The 18,858-nt window shown below is 41.8% G+C and overlaps 1 protein-coding gene across 1 annotated transcript in view; it reads left to right on the forward strand.

Moving 5' to 3' along the window:
• The first annotated feature begins 582 nt into the window (after positions 1-582).
• LOC118394059 (transcription factor 7-like 1-B) overlaps positions 583-18,858 on the forward strand; it is a 50,245-nt gene continuing 31,969 nt past the window's right edge. The window contains exons 1-3 of the mRNA XM_052461486.1: positions 583-1,514; positions 1,694-1,766; positions 1,883-2,010. Of these exons, the coding sequence (XP_052317446.1) occupies positions 1,329-1,514; positions 1,694-1,766; positions 1,883-2,010 (387 nt within the window). The 5' untranslated portion in view covers positions 583-1,328. The remainder of the gene's footprint in view (positions 1,515-1,693; positions 1,767-1,882; positions 2,011-18,858) is intronic.

Raw genomic sequence — 18,858 nt, forward strand, 5'->3', positions numbered from 1 at the left:
AGCTTGGACAGAAGACAGGGGTGCATGGGGTGACATGAGCATGAGAGATAGTGCTGCTGCTGGATACAGCAGCACTAAGGAAATAAATACAGTGTAGTTGGAGCATTAGGTGTTTCTAAAGATTACTGTATAGTATTATCATATCACAATATTTGGTCTGCTTGATAGAAACCCGACTTCTCTCTCTGTCAGAAAGTGAAATTATCACAGTAAGTGCCCACTGGAACAAATGTTTATGAATATTACTTTCTCTATTTCGTAGAACAATTTACCTAAAAATAAGATACAACTAAAAGTAGCTACTGCAGGCAGGCTACGTTGAATTTTAAAGATTTAAATGAAAGTATAGACCTATTAGTTGACATTGTCATGGATCTTGGAAGCATTGTTAGTCACATAATAACCATTGATATCTTGCTGATGTTGAAACAACAGGATACTATTACCATATGAATGGTAACGTTGTAATGTATAATATGGTCAAACTGTTCCTTTAAGCATACCCGTCTACATGGTGAATGAAGTGTCGTTTTTCAGCGTTAACTCCTCCTTTGCATTCTGAACAAGTTGCGCTGTTTCTTACACTTGAACAACCAAGTAGTTTCTAAGCGCATTCCCCGTTAGCTAATGTGGAGGGAAAGAGGGTTCTTTTTTTTTTACCTACCCGAAAATATAGATTTGGCACCGGATATCACTTGACAGTTAATATAAGAACATAAGAAGGTCGGTTATTAAAGGTAAACTTCCTCGAAGTAAATATAGTTTTGATCGAAACTCTTGACTGAACGAGTGTCCTCTGAAGAAAGCAATAGCTGTGGTTCGATGTCCATGCTTATAATAAGACTCATCTTTTGCCTGTCGAATTGAAACTCACATATTATATTAGGAAGTGAAATGGGACGTCATCCTTGAATTTAAATTGTTTCGTGCCCAGTTTGTTTGCCTGTGAGCGTCTCGGGAAGAATATCGAAGTTGCATTCTTCAGCACCCATACGGAGGGAGAGTGGGTTGCAACTAGCCCACTGGGTAGAGTGAAGAAGACACTTCTGGGAAGTTGCTTTATCCGGCTATTGACGCCGAAATTAAAACAGTTGCATTTGGTGGATTATTGGGGAGTTCATCATCATGGAAAAGTTGGAGATTATTCAGTGTATCGAAATGGAGATGTGAAAACGTGGCACTTTGTTTTCACACTGTCAGTTTTGGGTTTATTCTAGTGCGTAAACTGGACGGTCCCCCCCTTTGCAGATAGTCGATTTATTTCGGTTTGTTGGAGCGATCGTGCATTCTTGTCAACTTTATCAGGGAGAAACTTTTTCATCAGCAAAATGCCACAACTTAACGGAGGTGGTGGTGATGATTTGGGGGCGAATGATGAAATGATATCATTCAAAGATGAAGGCGAGCAAGAGGAAAAAATATCCGAAAATGTATCAGCGGAGAGGGATTTGGATGATCTGAAGTCTTCGTTAGTGAACGAATCGGAAAACAACAGTAGCTCGTCAGACTCCGAGGTAAGGCCGTTGTATGCTGATCTGAAGTCTGATCTATTGCAAACGCGTGTCTATAGCCTATAGGCTTTATACTACATGCCCATTTAAAAATGATTATTTTTGGTATAGCCTATTGCTGAAGTAGACTACTATTACATGTTTTCTCATTTTTGTTCTGTGTGCGCCTCTGTCCTTGTCAGCAAGCAGAGCGGCGCCCTCAACCAAGACCAGACTTGGACAGTTACGAGAAAACCAGGGATTACTTTAGTGAAGGTAAAATCTGTCACTTGCAATGCTACATTGTTACATTTGCTTTACTATTGTTTAATGCATTTCATATGTATGTGATGTCCCTTCTATTTACTGATATTCATGCTCTGTCCTTGCAGCCCTCAGAAGACAGCAAGATGGTGGCTTTTTCAAGAGTCCCCATTATCCTGGGTACCCGTTTCTTATGATCCCAGATCTTACCAACCCCTACCTATCCAATGGGGCCCTCTCCCCTAGCGCAAGAACGGTGAGTGACCATAACAAAATTAATATACAATGTAGGCTACTCTTTAGTGTTGATAGTTATCCGCGTTGCTTTCCACTGAAGGCATGTGTAAAAATTGGTTATGCACAACCAGACCGCCATATTCCCTTCGAGTGGCCTCTCAAGGAGTAGGCTAACTAGTTCTTTGTTCTTCTGGGATTTTTTTCCTCCTGTCAGCCTTCTGTAGGGTACTAACTTCACATTTTTAGGCTCGATCTCTAATTCAGATGAAGTCCATGAGTATCTATGTGTTGGTCTATTTTTTTCGAGACAGAAGTGATTATGATAAATATGAGCAGTTAAGTGTTTTGTAAATGTGATTCTTCAACGGAAGCTCTGGCATTCGGGTGGTTAACAACTTATTAGGTACTAAGTACATACTACATTGAGAACCATGAATTCCAAAGCCCATCTAATGTTCCATAGAGCCCAAATTCAACAATAAGTATGAAGGAAAACTTTGCAATAATGATAACTTGTGGGTGATAGCCAACATGTACTCTTACAAACAGACACTTTATGCACAGGGCATCATCAGATGTTGCAGTCAAAGAGACCTGAGCAAAATATGATGTAGTGTCCAATAACCTGTCATTCTGAATGTGCTTATTTTCAGGAGTAGACTGTCCTGTCAAAATGAGTTTTAGCCCAGTTATTTACCCAAAATCATATGCCCATGACTTAGAAAGTCATTTTCTTCTTTAAAATAATGTCCACTGTAAAAATACTGAGACCTGCTTGTTCAGGTAAATTATAGTTTTCTGCATAAAATATATATTTTTAAGAAATAATATAACTTATCACCTTAGATATCTGTATGCATTTCATGTAGATAATGTTATCCATTGTGTATGTAATTCACAATTAAATAATGTGCATCATTATCAATTAAATAATAGTGCAAACGTCATTAAAATACCACCTAATGAAATAATGTTGTTGTTAAGAGCATTTCCATCCCCCAAGTCCTTCTCACCCTAAAAAGCGAGTGATTTGGATGGGACCAGTCAAGCATTTCGGTGAAAAGCAATTATCCCCTTTCTTCCTCTGCTTTTCCCTGCCTCCTTTTCACTGTTCCAAACCAACTCTACCTGCCTCCTTTTCACTGTTCCAAACCAACTCTCCCTGCCTCCTTTTCACTGTTCCAAACCAACTCTCCCTGCCTCCTTTTCACTGTTCCAAACCAACTCTCCCTGCCTCCTTTTCACGGTTCCAAACCAACTCTCCCTGCCTCCTTTTCACTGTTCCAAACCAACTCTCCCTGCCTCCTTTTCACTGTTCCAAACCAACTCTCCCTGCCTCCTTTTCACGGTTCCAAACCAACTCTCCCTGCCTCCTTTTCACGGTTCCAAACCAACTCTCCCTGCCTCCTTTTCACTGTTCCAAACCAACTCTCCCTGCCTCCTTTTCACGGTTCCAAACCAACTCTCCCTGCCTCCTTTTCACGGTTCCAAACCAACTCTCCCTGCCTCCTTTTCACTGTTCCAAACCAACTCTCCCTGCCTCCTTTTCACGTTTCCAAACCAACTCTCCCCTGCCTCCCCTTTTCACTGTTCCAAACCAACTCTCCCTGCCTCCTTTGCACTGTTCCAAACAAACTCTCCCTGCCTCCTTTTCACGGTTCCAAACCAACTCTCCCTGCCTCCTTTTCACTGTTCCAAACCAACTCTCCCTGCCTCCTTTTCACTGTTCCAAACCAACTCCCCCTGCCTCCTTTTCACTGTTCCAAACCAACTCTCCCTGCCTCTTTTTCACTGTTCCAAACCAACTCTCCCTGCCTCCTTTTCACTGTTCCAAACCAACTCTCCCTGCCTCCTTTTCACTGTTCCAAACCAACTCTCCCTGCCTCCTTTTCACTGTTCCAAACCAACTATCCCTGCCTCCTTTTCACTGTTCTAAACCAACTCTCCCTGCCTCCTTGTCACTGTTCCAAACCAACTCTCCCTGCCTCCTTTTCACTGTTCCAAACCAACTCTCCCTGCCTCCTTTTCACTGTTCCAAACCAACTCTCCCTGCCTCCTTTTCACTGTTCCAAACCAACTCTCCCTGCCTCCTTTTCACTGTTCCAAACCAACTCTCCCTGCCTCCTTTTCACTGTTCCAAACCAACTCTCCCTGCCTCTTTTTCACTGTTCCAAACCAACTCTCCCTGCCTCCTTTTCACTGTTCCAAACCAACTCTCCCTGCCTCCTTTTCACTGTTCCAAACCAACTCTCCCTGCCTCTTTTTCACTGTTCCAAACCAACTCTCCCTGCCTCCTTTTCACTGTTCCAAACCAACTCTCCCTGCCTCCTTTTCACTGTTCCAAACCAACTCTCCCTGCCTCCTTTTCACTGTTCCAAACCAACTCTCCCTGCCTCCTTTTCACTGTTCCAAACCAACTCTCCCTGCCTCCTTTTCACTGTTCCAAACCAACTCTCCCTGCCTCCTTTTCACTGTTCCAAACCAACTCTCCCTGCCTCCTTTTCACTGTTCCATACCAACTCTCCCTGCCTCCTTTTCACTGTTCCATACCAACTCTCCCTGCCTCCTTTTCACTGTTCCATACCAACTCTCCCTGCCTCCTTTTCACTGTTCCAAACCAACTCTCCCTGCCTCCTTTTCACTGTTCCATACCAACTCTCCCTGCCTCCTTTTCACTGTTCCATACCAACTCTCCCTGCCTCCTTTTCACTGTTCCATACCAACTCTCCCTGCCTCCTTTTCACTGTTCCATACCAACTCTCCCTGCCTCCTTTTCACTGTTCCATACCAACTCTCCCTGCCTCCTTTTCACTGTTCCATACCAACTCTCCCTGCCTCCCTGTACCTTCCATTCAATTAGGGAGGCGTTTGTTGACCATTGTTATTCTGAGCAGGCGCTTGATGGCTTCATTGGAGGTCTCCATTGGGGCTCATTAACTAAATGGCTACTCTCTACACACAAGTTGCATACCACTGTGGAGATCCTCTTCTGTTCCTCAAGCCATTTGTAGGGATAGTCAATTAGCATAATTGTTGCATTTAATTAGCATGCCTGTGTTTTTCCATGTTTAAATTTCATTCTCATGGACATTATCTAGATCTATTCAAATTCTTGCTTTAATTTCGGTTCCTTCGATCTATGGTTTGAACCATACCATTTTTTTGTACACTCCTTGCCTGAATTTGGCAATGAGATGAAAAAAGGTTTTCAAATTAAGATAATTTTCTTTACAAAATGTTGTATGGTCCGTGTTTGTGCAAGCAATCCATGCTGCTCTCTCACATCACAAAAATATTAATTGTGTGGACAAATATACAATATTTTCCTTCTCACTGCTTCCTTATTGATGTTTTTCATCACTTCCCCTTGTTTTTGTGTGTGAGTTGACCAAAATGTAAATCCTATCCAAGGTCAGTGATATCAGAAAAAAATTAGGCTATTTTTTGCAAATGTGCCAGGCCCTATTTACTAATAACCTTCCATGTTGTATTCCTTGCAGCACTTGGTATTTTAGCAGAACTTGTGATCAAATAGCCTATTTATTATGTTTAGTTAGCGAAATAATAGGTAAGTACATTTTACTTAACCCTGTCTTGAACTCACGTTGTTCCTCCATGACCCCTCACACAAAGCATGCTGGGACCTAGAGCTCCACCTCCGCATGGTTTTGATTTGGTTTAGAAAAAACAAACTCTTAAACAAAAAGTTAGTTAGGATAGCTGTCAGTTTTCTTTCTCAATGTTATACGCTTTAGGGAGGGATCCACATTCCTTCTAAGCCTTTCCAATTTGGAGCTATATCCCCTTAATGACATGGGGAGGACAGAATCAGGTCAATGGGATGTATTGAGCCCACTCTGTCAATCAGCACAACCATGGTAGAGAAACTACAGTGAGACAATGGCTGGCTGGAATACTCAGGATATTTACTGAACAAGTAGTCCTAAACTGCACATTTACTGGTATTGCCCCATTGAGCTGAATAAAACTCATTGCCTGGGATCTAACAGAAAATGCTCTGAATTCGAATAATCTGATAATTTATCATATTTTAAGCCTACAATGACAGATATTGAACCGTTATGCCAAGTTGGATACAGCTGCATTTAATAGAGAATACTTGTCACTGGTCTCCGCTCAAACATTGGGTTAACAAGTTTGTTAAACTAATGAGTTCCACAGTAACATTTGCTCTGTACATACCTTCAAGGTTTCCTAATTGGTTAGTTAGCTGGAGAGTGTGACTGAGGTCTCTATACAGGCTCATAGAGTAGATAATTAGTCTTGTTGAGTTTGACAGCATTGCTCCAGATTTGGGCAGAAATGAATTAAGGGCAGAATGATATTCTACAGTACTTTTGTATACTTTTTATCCATTAGTTCTAAAAGTAGCGCCCACGAACCAAAAGTGAACCCCGGAAATTGTGTACTACGTCACAAATGTGCAGATATGTGCACCACATAATTTTTCTCTCTCTCTCTACTTTGTGTGCATCTTATTAGCTGTCACTCAAATGGCGAGGGCTGAAGCTCATTGGCTGAAACTGGAATTGGCAGGGGGCAGGCCCACGTTGGGGGAGTAAATGTTGCTTTCAAACTAGGGATTTTGTGGCTAATTGAGGTAAAACTGTAATTCTGCACATAGATTATGCATGTATGAACTACACATTGGCACATCCCAGCCTAAATCGGGAGGTTTAAAAAAATATTTACTAAGTTGCCAAAGTACCGGAGCATGTCTTCAATTTCAAATCAGTTTCATACAGTAGTTTGGTGTTAAGGAATGAGGAATGTAAACACAGATATTGGAGTAGTAAAGGTACATTGACAACACGGTCTTCCTTGCTTTGAATCAACCAATTGATAACAAGCGTAATGGATGTATCATAACTTTAGTAGTAATTAGTGAATGCTTCATATCTCTAACCTTTATGTGGAATTGTTTGGGAAGTCTTGCTTTTTCTCCCCAAGGTGCATTCTGTCTGTCTCTGGGACAATGTTGTCCACAACTCCCCCTTCTGGCCTCCCCCAGTAATATAGATACTATGATAATACATGGGCATTTTCAGTCAATTGATATGCCATGTTGTAGAATAAGCAGTGTAATGTCCAGACGAAGAGAGCAGGGACAGAGGCTTCTCAAGAGACCACCATGATTTCTCAGAATACGCCTGGTTTCTTTTAGTGTTTCTGGTTTAATCTAGTATTGTATGTCAATTGTTTTGAGGCACAACTTGAGAATGTGGATATGACAACCCTAACGTGAGCAATGGTAAGACACTTTGGCTCAGCACAACACAAATCCCTAGATGGAGAAGCATAACTGATTTAGTGGCTGTTCTGAGCTGACATTCCACTGTAATCCGCTGAGGGTTCAGGAAGAACTTTGCTTTTGGAATTCCGTTTCACTAGACTTTTGTCATGGGTGGAGGGCCAAGGAGGCTGTCCCCTGTGAGGTAGAATGTCAGACGGTGTTGTTTTTAGGCCTAGTGTAGATGTAATTAAGAACTCTCAGTGACGAGTGCTGGGGGAGGTGTTCCAGACTACGATGTTCATCGGCCCTATTATATTTTAGTCAAGATTGTTTTCTTTTAAAGGGGCACCCTTTGTACACTGTTGTCAGTAACAGTGATTTACCTCTTGTGTGAGAGGTGTCTGTCATTTCGGCTAAAGTCAGTTGAATACAACTAAATCAAATGCATGTATGCTAGTCAATCATGGGCTTTGAAATAGGGGTGTTACTATGTCTGAACATGTCAGTTACTACAATTGCATGCTTCACTGACGTCTTCATTTTTCCAGCCTTGCTGATGGTTTTGGTGTTTTAAAATGGGCAGACAAAGACAAGTAAACAGTGGCATTGTCCTATTGAATAAACGGACCTCTCCTTGTATAAGCAAACAGTGTTTGTGTGGAGCAGTCTTTTCATCAGGTAGGACACTGCCTTTTCCACTAACCTTGCAGTCCCAATGGTGGAGGGGCGGTTGAGGAGACGAGCATCAGGGGAGGTTCTGTGGCTGCTCTGCTACAAAGGGGACAGTGTCCAGGACGCTCATTCTGACAGGCCTCGATACTGTGCGACTGCTGAAAGTAATCTCAATGTTAGCTGGCAAATATTTTTTTACAAGGACTGTGTAAACAGAGCTAACATTTTTTACTAGGTTTATGTTTTGGATTTTTTTTATTTATTCAAAGGCAAACAAGTCTACATCAATTTAGTAGCAGCTTTTTGATTAAAAAAAGATTGCACGTGCCCTCAGGGACGTCAAGACAAGCTAACATCTCACAACTAAAATTATTTATTTGTCATAAATGGTCTTATTGTTTGCAATGGGGGAAATGAAATGCTCAAAAAGCATTATTATTTGGCTAAACTGAAGTAAACTACAGATCTGAAGAACTGTGTTCTACTAACCCTTGAATATACAGCTCTAACCCAGATTAAGTTCTGATATGTCTTAAAGACGGTTTGAAAACATTTCTCTAGTACCCACCCATATTAATTGAATGAATAGAGTATAAACCATGTTTTACACTTTTTTAGATTTTGGTTTTCTACTGATTACTTCATGCAGTGGTGAAGGTGCTCTTTGCTCTGGATTCTCAGCCCAAATATCTTCCTGTGTCTCGGGGAGGATGGATATTTCTCCGTATTTCATCTTTCGGACTCAGGGTTGTTCATGTTCGGTTCATAACAGCACTTGTATTGAAGTGTGTGAAATGGTGCCAGTCCTGGTCTCTATTCCTCCCTCTTTGGTCTCTGTGGAAAGCATGAGCTGGCGTCAAATCCTACCGCCATCCCCTCGCCTACTAGCTCACCACCTAACCACCCTCCCTCCCGCCTGCCATTAGAAATTCTGTTTATAGCACTCGCTGGCTTCTCAAGAGCAGGGCCCATCAGGAGCATCTCGGCACCCTTTGAGGAAAGGATAACCACCCCCTCAGCCGCAGACTCCCTACGTTCTGTGACATCAATGAATCCTTTTGAAGTGCCCATATGAATATGTGTGCAAATGTGTTTTTATCAATTTATCCCAGATATGTGTTTTGGTCTAACCAGAACTACTGCAGAGTTTGAGATATAGTACAGTACTTGTCTTCATGAAAAAAAATTGGGACTACTTTTTGTCAAACCTGATAGATATTTTGCCAACCAAAGCATGGATACCTTTCAAATCCACTTTGATAGCATCTGTTTTACTTGATACAGTAAGTAGAAATGTATATGTTATTTGTGAAACAAGTCACCTGGCCTAGTTTTCCAGGTTTACGTTAGGAGCAGGTTAGAAGGCATCTGAGGAAGTCTTTATGATCATGAGTCAATGGGTTGAGTCAATGTGATGTTGTGCAACATCAAACCCCAGCAACAGGTTTCAGGAAACCACACGTTGATCATATATACCTGTCTATCACTCATGTCATCTCATATCTTCAACATTGTTACTGTGTAGGCAGTTTCCTGACCCTCTCCATGCCTGAAAAGAAAGACAGCACAGCACTGTTTGATGTACATGGATGTGTTGATATTTGCAGCCCTCTTGTAGCAGATTCTCCTATTTTTCTAGTGTCTTTAGGATAGGCCATGATGGGGTTCAGAGAGTCAGAGGAGTCAAGGTAGTGGAAATGCAATATGATTCTCATTGACAAACCTGTCATCTTTGGCATGAAGGTAAGGGCTAAGCCATGTGTGATATGTGGAATTCTCCCACTAAACAACGGAGCTCCCAGCAAGGCCATACAGCTGTTAACTGTATTGAAAGTAGAAAGGTTGCCATGACATGAGCAGGAGGTTGTGGGGGTTGGATCATATATCATATGAATGCCAGCATGTCTCATGCTCACTAATGTCTATGGTCTCCGTTATTAGGAGTAAGCCTCCGTTTAGGAGGGAGTTTTTCTCCCTAGTTTTATCAGGGGATCTGAGTAATCAATCTGCCTCACAGGTGATTGGGCCAATGGCTGATTGATGGGGAAGGGGGCACAGTGACGACACCACTACTCACGGCTTTGGGGTTCCTTGTACATGGCCCAGCACTTTGCAGAGACTTGTTTATATTACATTAACTAAGGTTAGCTCTCAAAGAGTACACTAAAGTTTTCATTCCATGCTAATAAAACCTGATTGTACAGCAAACAAAATCTAATCTAAATAGGTTTTATCAGTCTGGTATTACAAACAGCTGTTTTCCGTTTAAGTTGTGCATGCAGCAGAAGAGGGAGAGGGTAGCAGCGAAGGTAAGAGGAGAGATTGTTGATGAGATGTGGTGGTGGGAGCATAAACTGGGGCAGATATAGGCCTCACTATTCCTTTGCTTGTTATCCCGAGGTCGGCCAGCTTCCAGACCTTGAGGCTCTCATTTGAGGGATTCTCTCCCCCACAGAGCTGCACTACTCTGCTATGGACCAGAATGCATTGCCCTTTCCTCACAGGCCAATCAGAGAGCTGCAGGACACTGTCAGATCCTACAGATCTAGATTCACTGGTACTTAGATCTTAATCTGGTCTCACTTAAATTCATATAACGGCCATGGAAATAATTTTTTAAGGCTTACTCTGCAATTTTTACTCTCAGGAATGCAGGATAAAGTAAGTAAAGTAACTACTGGTAGGTTACCATAGGTTAATTGTGAAGTGTATATACTAGTATGGCCAAATTAGACTCTCCAATCTATACTATATAAAGAAATGGTTGGGTATCTTTCCAGCAGGAATTTAGTTGTCAGTGAGCGGTGCAGCTGTTGTTCATGTTGAAGTTGTAAATCAGTGTGTCTCATTCCAGCACTGCTGGTCCCGGCTTAAGTCTCCTGGTGAAGGGCTGTAGAGCCATCACGTTGCACCTGCATGCATTCTAAAGGTCCTAGATACCACCGTAAGATGAGGACATATTTTCTTGGACATACATGGATATTGGACATAGTGTCCCTCTGTCATAAGACCTACGTACTTGGCGATTACATGACACTTTGAAAGATTTGTGAGAAACGTGTGTTAATGAACATGCAGTCCATGTATTCAATACAATGTCATACAAGTTCACTAAAGTGTGAACTGGTGTGCTACTCCCATTTCAACTCTTATTACAATTTCATACATATTGACAGTGTAATAACACTAGTGTTTATAGTACACTAGTGTAATGTAAGCTTGCATACATTTACAAGCAGCAGATGGATGTATTGGAATGTTTCTTGGAAGAGAGTAGCTGCTACCCATTTGACTGAACGTCAACATTTGTTAAATCACTTTAAGCTTCTGGAGATAAGGATTATCTTGTTCAGTGGAGGATGTCTGGGGAAGATGCAAGACTTTCAAACAAGGTTCTTTGGATAAGGCATGTAGGTGGAACATCACTTTTGGACCTGTGACAGGGCTTTCATGCCATAACTGAAATGGTTATTTAGTTATCATTCAGCTTGTTGATGTGGATGTTGTCCTAACATTTAAATTCCCCATTTGCTTCTGGTTGCCTTAGCTGCCTCCATGTATCCCCTGTAAACCAATTGTACTTGTTAAGGAGTCACAATGTTCTGCAGAGCATCACATTTGATTAAAACAAAGACACAATTCACCGGAAATGTGTAGCTTCGTTGTCTCCACTTGTGGATCTAGTTAGTCAGACGAGTTGTAAAATGGTTACAGCTTTTAATTGTTTGATTTGTAGTTTTTATGGCCTTTCATGGAATATTTCAAACCATTATGCAATGTACTTGATTACCATGAATAATACACGCTGATGAATTCCAGCTGAGATCGTCAAGCTTTGGTTTCAAGTGATTTTGGGATTTCCCCTTCTCCTGCCTTTTAGCAGGGACATGCACATAGGATTGTCTAACGTTCGCCAGCCGCGAATAATTAGCACCTCTGAACAGTGTCGGCACTCACTCTCTTTTGTGTTCACACAGCAAAGACCTTGGTCGTCAGTCACTCAGCCTGGTTAAAGTACTCCGAACCAGAAGGTGGCTGTAGCGTTGTTTGGCAATGCTTGTCCATTTGTGTTGCTTAGTTTATGGTCTAGATTTGAATGTTAGTTTGCTAGCTGCACTAATATTGCTATTTTGTAGAAAGCCCTTGTTGATAGTAGCTAGATAATTACCTACCAAGATGACGAAGAAACTATTTAATTCACTTTCCATAATCACATACTGCCAGTGCCAGCCCATAGCCAAATGTTTAGCTAGCTAATGTTAGCATATTCATTAGTTAGCACAACATAGCTGGTTAGCTAGCTAAGGACATTGCACTGACTCGGCAGCTAACAAAGGCAGTTGTTTCCAGGAAACTAATACACTGTGATTTAATTATAATGGCAATACTAGCTACTGTGGTTATCTAGCTTGGAGGAAGTATTTAGTGTTGTTTGCAATGAGTCTGTGCACTCAGCTAGCTACCATCCCATAGCCTACATTTCATATGGGGCGACAGGTAGCCTAGCTGGCCAGTAACCGAACGGTCGCTGGTTCAAATCCCAGTGCCTACAAGGTGAAAGATCTGTCTGTGCCCTTGAGCAAAGCACTTAACCCGAAATGCTCTTGTAAGTCGTTCTGGATAAGAGCGTCTGCTAAATTACTCAAATGTAAAATATGAAGTGTGACTGGCTCATGACATTTAACCGTGAATTTACTGAGAATTCCCTCTTCTTTTTTTGTTGTCACCCCTGTTGGCTCCCCCACATGGGGGGTTGTGCTCACTGATTGACTCAGTCAAGTTGTTGGCCACTGCTTAGCATTGCGATTCTACAAGTGGGAACGGCAGATTCGTCACTACCATGTCGGCACGCAGCAGGTACCACTTTTGTTCTAGCAAGAGTAGAAATGGCCCCCTACTATGATAAGTACCTAGCGGAAGTGAGATTCTCTGTGTTTTTGATTCTTTAGATTATCCTTGTGATTTGTTCATTTGACGCTTGTCCTTATTTGGCTTAAAGATGTTAACAAAACTTTGAAACAGTTGTCCACTAGCATGATCAATAGTATAATAAAAGATAAGACTTCAAAATTATTCTGGAAAAATGTCCAGAATTAAACATGTTTAGGAGAGGGGTCTTTATAAGTGCAGTTGCAATATGGCGAGTTGGAATGATTAAATGCCAACTCCTCCACACCTTCCATTGGTATAATTTCTCATCCATTTACATGGTTTGATACAAAATCATTACAAACGTGAATTACTTTTTTGCTGCATAGTTAGACCAGTTAGCTAAATAAAAAAATCTCTAATCAAGCCTATATGACATGGAGTAAGCCAAGGAGTCCTTTTGTTTGATTTGTACATGGGCTGGAAAGGCCTGCTATTGGAAATCCCTGAAGCAGGCTTTGGGGGGCAGGTCTGATTCTCGTGTGAAATGGGAAGGATCTATAGCTGTGGGCTGAGTTGACTGGGGCTGTATGGGTGTGTTGGCAGCGAGAGCGCTGGTCATGAATAGGGTCTTTGACTACCTCAGACTTGCCCTAAAAAGCAGGACAAAGACCCCAGGGCAACTACTTCGAGCCTCACAGCTGAGCTACAGAATGCTGCCTTCGCCCAATGTTCCTCTCTCCTTGCCTGATTTAAATACTACAGTGGCTTTAAGCTTTCTGGAGACCAAGGCTTACATTCACTTCTATATGCCACATTTGCTATCAACTCTCTCCAGTGTTTTTGTTTACAACATGCTACTGCTTGGAGGCTAACTGCTTGGAGGCTATTTACGTGAGCTATTGTGTTGAATCTTTGGAATTCAGTGAATTCCTTATAAACAGACTGGTTATTATTGGTTTGTTTCATCTATTTTTCCGATAATGTGTTTTGCCATGTTATTCCATTTCTTTTCTCCTTCTTTGCTATAACTCATATTAGTTTTGGCTTAGCAAAGCCCTCGTTAAACATGTATAACTAGCTCCATGGAACCTCTCTCTCGCTTGTTGTTGGTAACCACAGCTTTGCTTTGGCGTCAGGCGGGTGAAGTTGTTCATTAGGGAACAGTTTTGTTTGCTCTCGGATAATACGGAGGTGTTGGCAAATAAATTAGATTAAATGAGATGAAGACTTTGACCTCAAATTAGTTGTTTTCTTCGTTATTTTGATTGAGCAGTGTGCTTGCTACCCCATGGTTTAAGATGCTCATAAGAAGAAAAAGGCACAATCTTATCAGCAGCGTTAATGGGTCAGTTCAGCCCTGTCCAGACACTCTCTCCCCATAGGGTCTCCTGTTTCAGATGTCACTCAGAGCTTTGTTTGCCCCCCAAAGGTGAAGGGTGAGAGGTCAAGGTTCAGGGCCACTTGGCTGAGTGGGCACCAAACCCCACCGAGCACATCCGTTCCCTTTTTCGGACCAGCTCTAAGCTGTGAAAAGAGAGGGAAAAGGCCACTCTATTGTTTAAAAAAAAACAATTATATCACAATGATTTATCTCAAATAAATGTTTGGGTTCACTCTAATCCATTGATGTGATTATGGTGGTTAAATACTTTCACATGGATGTAATGACATTGGCTTAGAACTTGAGATATGGATATGGTGTCTTATTGCAGGCTAGGCTAGTGCAATTGTATAACTGTTATTGGTATTTTTGCTGGAGGCCTACTTTGTGGTTTTCCCTCAATAATTACCCTTCACCTCCATACATAATGGCATTTAGATTGATTGAGCTTTTCATAAACGTCTGACTTATTATTTGCATGTGAAAAGTCATATTGTGAGGTTTACGCAAGGACTCTCCGTCTCAAGACCAACAATCTTGTTTTGCACCTCAGCAAAATTTCACACCACACATATAAAAGACTCTCAGCCTTTTTGTCCATAACACCTCCAAAGTTTGTGAGCCAAAGACCTCTCTCGTCAGCCCCCACCAACAACTCCAGCCTCTTTCCGTCCCACCTCCCCCACCCCCAAAATGTCCTCCAGTCAGGTTTATTATGCAGTTTCACGCAGACCAAAATTGCAGCTGCATGGAGAGCAATCTGGATCACATTATCTCAGGCGATGTGATTTATAAATTGTTTCTCAGGCCATAAATCCCTACTGTAATTGTGCACAAGCTCCCCTCTCCCTTCTCTCCACCCTCCCCCTTCTTTCCTCCATCAGCTTCCCCCCTCTCTCTTTCTGTCTCTGTCTCACTCTGAGACACAGCTTACAGTGCTTGGGTCATCTCCATTTTTTTTTTGCAGGAGTGAGCACTTTGGATTTGGAAGAAGTTTGTTACACTGTAAAGTAGGATAGGTTTAGTTTTTTGGAAAGAATATATCTGGAAATAAATATATTTTCTTCCACTCTCCATCAACAAAACTAATATGTGAGCTAAACAGCATGTGCGGTATTGCTATGGCCAGTGGTGATTGTGGAGAGTTGTCCGTGTTCAGGTCTGTGGCTGCGTGGTCTTGGCTCTACATTCCCCAACACTCTCAGTGTAATTGGTACACTGCCCTGGGAATCTGATATTTGCTGCAGCCCCTGAACATAACCACCTTGCCCCTCTCATAAGAATGTATACTGATCTGAATTATAGTAATATGCAGCCCCTGAACATAACCACCTTGCCCCTCTCATAAGAATGTATACTGATCTGAATTATAGTAATATGCAGCCCCTGAACATAACCACCTTGCCCCTCTCATAAGAATGTATACCGATCTGAATTATAGTAATATGCAGCGCCTGAACATAACCACCCTGCCCCTCTCATAAGAATGTATACCAATCTGAATTATAGTAATATGCAGCGACTGGAATATTCTTACAAAATGGCAAGATCAGCCTTTATTTGATGTTGGTGTAGTTACAGCATCTTTATGGATTTCAATATCTTTCCATTGGCATTTAGTGGCCCTCCATTCTCCCTGATAAAAGCCTCCATGATATCATTGGCATTCATCAAGACTACTGGCTAACATTGTGCCTTTGGGACTTCCTGTCATTCCTCTCAGATACAGATAATTTTATTTCATTTGACATGGCATTTATTATCTGTAAAGATTTTATTTCTTTAAGATCACTGAATTTCATCCGCCTGCCTTTTCCTCCAAACCCTCTCAAAATGATTTGTTCAAGAGGTTTTTCCTAAGTATTGACAGGGACTGAGAGGTTAATGTGTGCTTAGGAAGGTGAAGATTCCCCTGCACATGTTTACTACTCCATTGTTTAGCTGTCAGGCGACTTGGTGATCCTCGAAGAGGTTTAATGACCTTATGACCCAGGCTCGTTTTGCTCTGTGTTCCTCCGAAAGGCGGATGTTTCTGGAATTAGGGAACTGGCAAGCAGGAGTATGTGCTGGATGCTTGCTCTAGGTTTAAATTTACTTTCTTAAGAAAGTGTCATTTTATTTACATTTGTACTAGTGAACATTTGAATGATTTTATATGGTAACCGTTGTTTGGCCCATTTGAACATTTTCGTCTTGAAAGGTGAGTCAGCAACACAGTCTAACTTTGTTTGATTAATAATATTTACATGAATACGATGTCCAAAATGCTGCTATATTAAACTTGAACTTGAACAATGTGACTTGAATGTATGGGCTGAAGTACCGCAAGAGGAACATAGTGTTCAGGCATTCATACCCGCTGTGTGTGTGTGTGTGTGTGTGTGTGTGTGTGTGTGTGTGTGTGTGTGTGTGTGTGTGTGTGTGTGTGTGTGTGTGTGTGTGTGTGTGTGTGTGTGTGTGTGTGTGTGTGTGTGTGTGTGTGTGTGTGTGTGTGTGTGTGTGTGTGAGAGAGAGTTAGCAGTGGGGTGAGAGGGATGTCAGGCAGTAAAACTGAGACGAGGCGGGGCTGAGACTTCAGGCCCTGAGATTTGGGCCTGCTTGCAGTGCAAACACTGGAGGCATCTGCAGGCAGCTGTGTGTGTGTGTGTGTGTGTGTGTGTGTGTGTGTGTGTGTGTGTGTGGTGGGGAGGGTGGAGCTGGTGGAGGAGGCTGGGTGGCATTGGGGGGTGACTGCAGAGGGAACACAATCATCCCTCTGTTTTCATAAGACTTGTGGTATGTGAGAGCAGAAACAAATGTGTTTAATTTAGGCCCTTTTTCTCTCTCCCCTTCTCCCCAGCACCCCACTAACTGACCCCACTTTTTCAAACGTGCTTTTTCTAAAAGATGCTTCATGGTCTCCTACCTCTGTCCGCTGCTCTGAGGAAGTTTTAAAAGACTAGACATAATCGGCCTGGTTTGCTCTGTCAGAAAGCACTTATAGAAAAGTTGGCAGACTTTTTAAGATCAAATTTACTCTGAGGTGTAAATATTTATCTACAGTTTCTGTAAAAAGTGTATTTCTATGTTTCTCCCTCAGTTTAGAAGTGATTACTGTGTAGTGGTATTTTCCCTGTTGTGTGAGGGTGTATGGTGGACTTATTATTGCGTCTTAATCAGCTTGGCAGGCACCACACTCCCCATTATATTGGTAACCCATGCTGTCCCTTTTAGTCTGTGTTTTGAAAAAATGCAGGTTTCAATGATGTGCCATTTGTTTAGATGTTGCACTTTTGTTTCCGTCCCTCGCACACGCACTCACACATACACACATACACACGCACATACACACATACACACGCACATACACACATACATACACACATACACATGCACATACACACATACATGCACACATACACACGCACATACACACATACATACACACGCACATACACACACACACACACACACACACACACACACACACGCACATACACACATACACACGCACATACACACATACACATGCACATACACTCATACACACATACACACGCACATACACACGCACATACACACATACACACACACATACACACATACATACACACATACACACACACATACACACATACACACACACACATGCACACACACACACGCACATACACACATACACACGCACATACACATACACATGCACACACACACATACACATGCACACACGCACATACACACATACACACACACACACACACACACATACATACATACGCACATACACACGCACATACACACATACATGCACACACATGCACATAGAGTTCATTTGATTTCTCTGTTGCGCTTTACAGTAAACATCCAGCCAATCACTGTTAACCACCACATGTTCTGGAGTTAATTACACAGAGGTTTACGGCCATGCATTTCAATGAAAGTAGGCTGCTCCCCAAACAATAAAATGTTGTGTTCCTGCACAACTGGACAAACCATGCCAGTAGAAATGATGCGAAAGACAGACAACGTCTTCTTCGTTATTGGTGTAGCATGGTTTGATATTGGACTCCATTAACACTAGGCTAAACAGAGAAGCCTATCACAATTGAAACCAGATACCCCAGGTATGGAAAACCACATAACTGACTACAACAGCATGGCAGCCTCCTGTCCTCTCATGCCAGACGCATGATTATTTTCTTGTGGCTCTAATTATACATTCAGTTTTATTTGACCTGCCTGTTGTTGTGTTCTGTAATACAATTGCTCACTTATTCCAAACTTTCGCCCCAACAAGGCCTCACAAAGTGCTTATTTTCCTTAACCACATCTTATTGAAATTGCCTTAAAGTCAATTAAATAGAATAAAAACTATACTGTGCTTCCTTTAAAAAAGGCATTCACTCTGCTGCCGTAGCAACACACTTTAAGCTCTGGCTACAGGAAGCAATAATTCAGGATCACATCAAAACCCCCCAAAATTAACCCTGAGATAACTGCGTGAGCTGTAAAAATGCATAGTCTCACTAAAGCCACAGTATTTTCCTCTCTAGTAAAATCCCCAAGGCACTATTCAGAAAGGCCAAAATAAGAGTAAGCAAAATCCAACACATAACTTGGGCTTGCACTTCATGTTCATGTAAAAAGAGATTGTGTATTGAGACTGAAGTCCAAATTCATTAGTGGGACTTTACAAACAAAACCTAAT

Source organism: Oncorhynchus keta, chromosome 14 (assembly GCF_023373465.1).
Source record: "Oncorhynchus keta strain PuntledgeMale-10-30-2019 chromosome 14, Oket_V2, whole genome shotgun sequence".
NCBI lineage: Eukaryota > Metazoa > Chordata > Actinopteri > Salmoniformes > Salmonidae > Oncorhynchus > Oncorhynchus keta.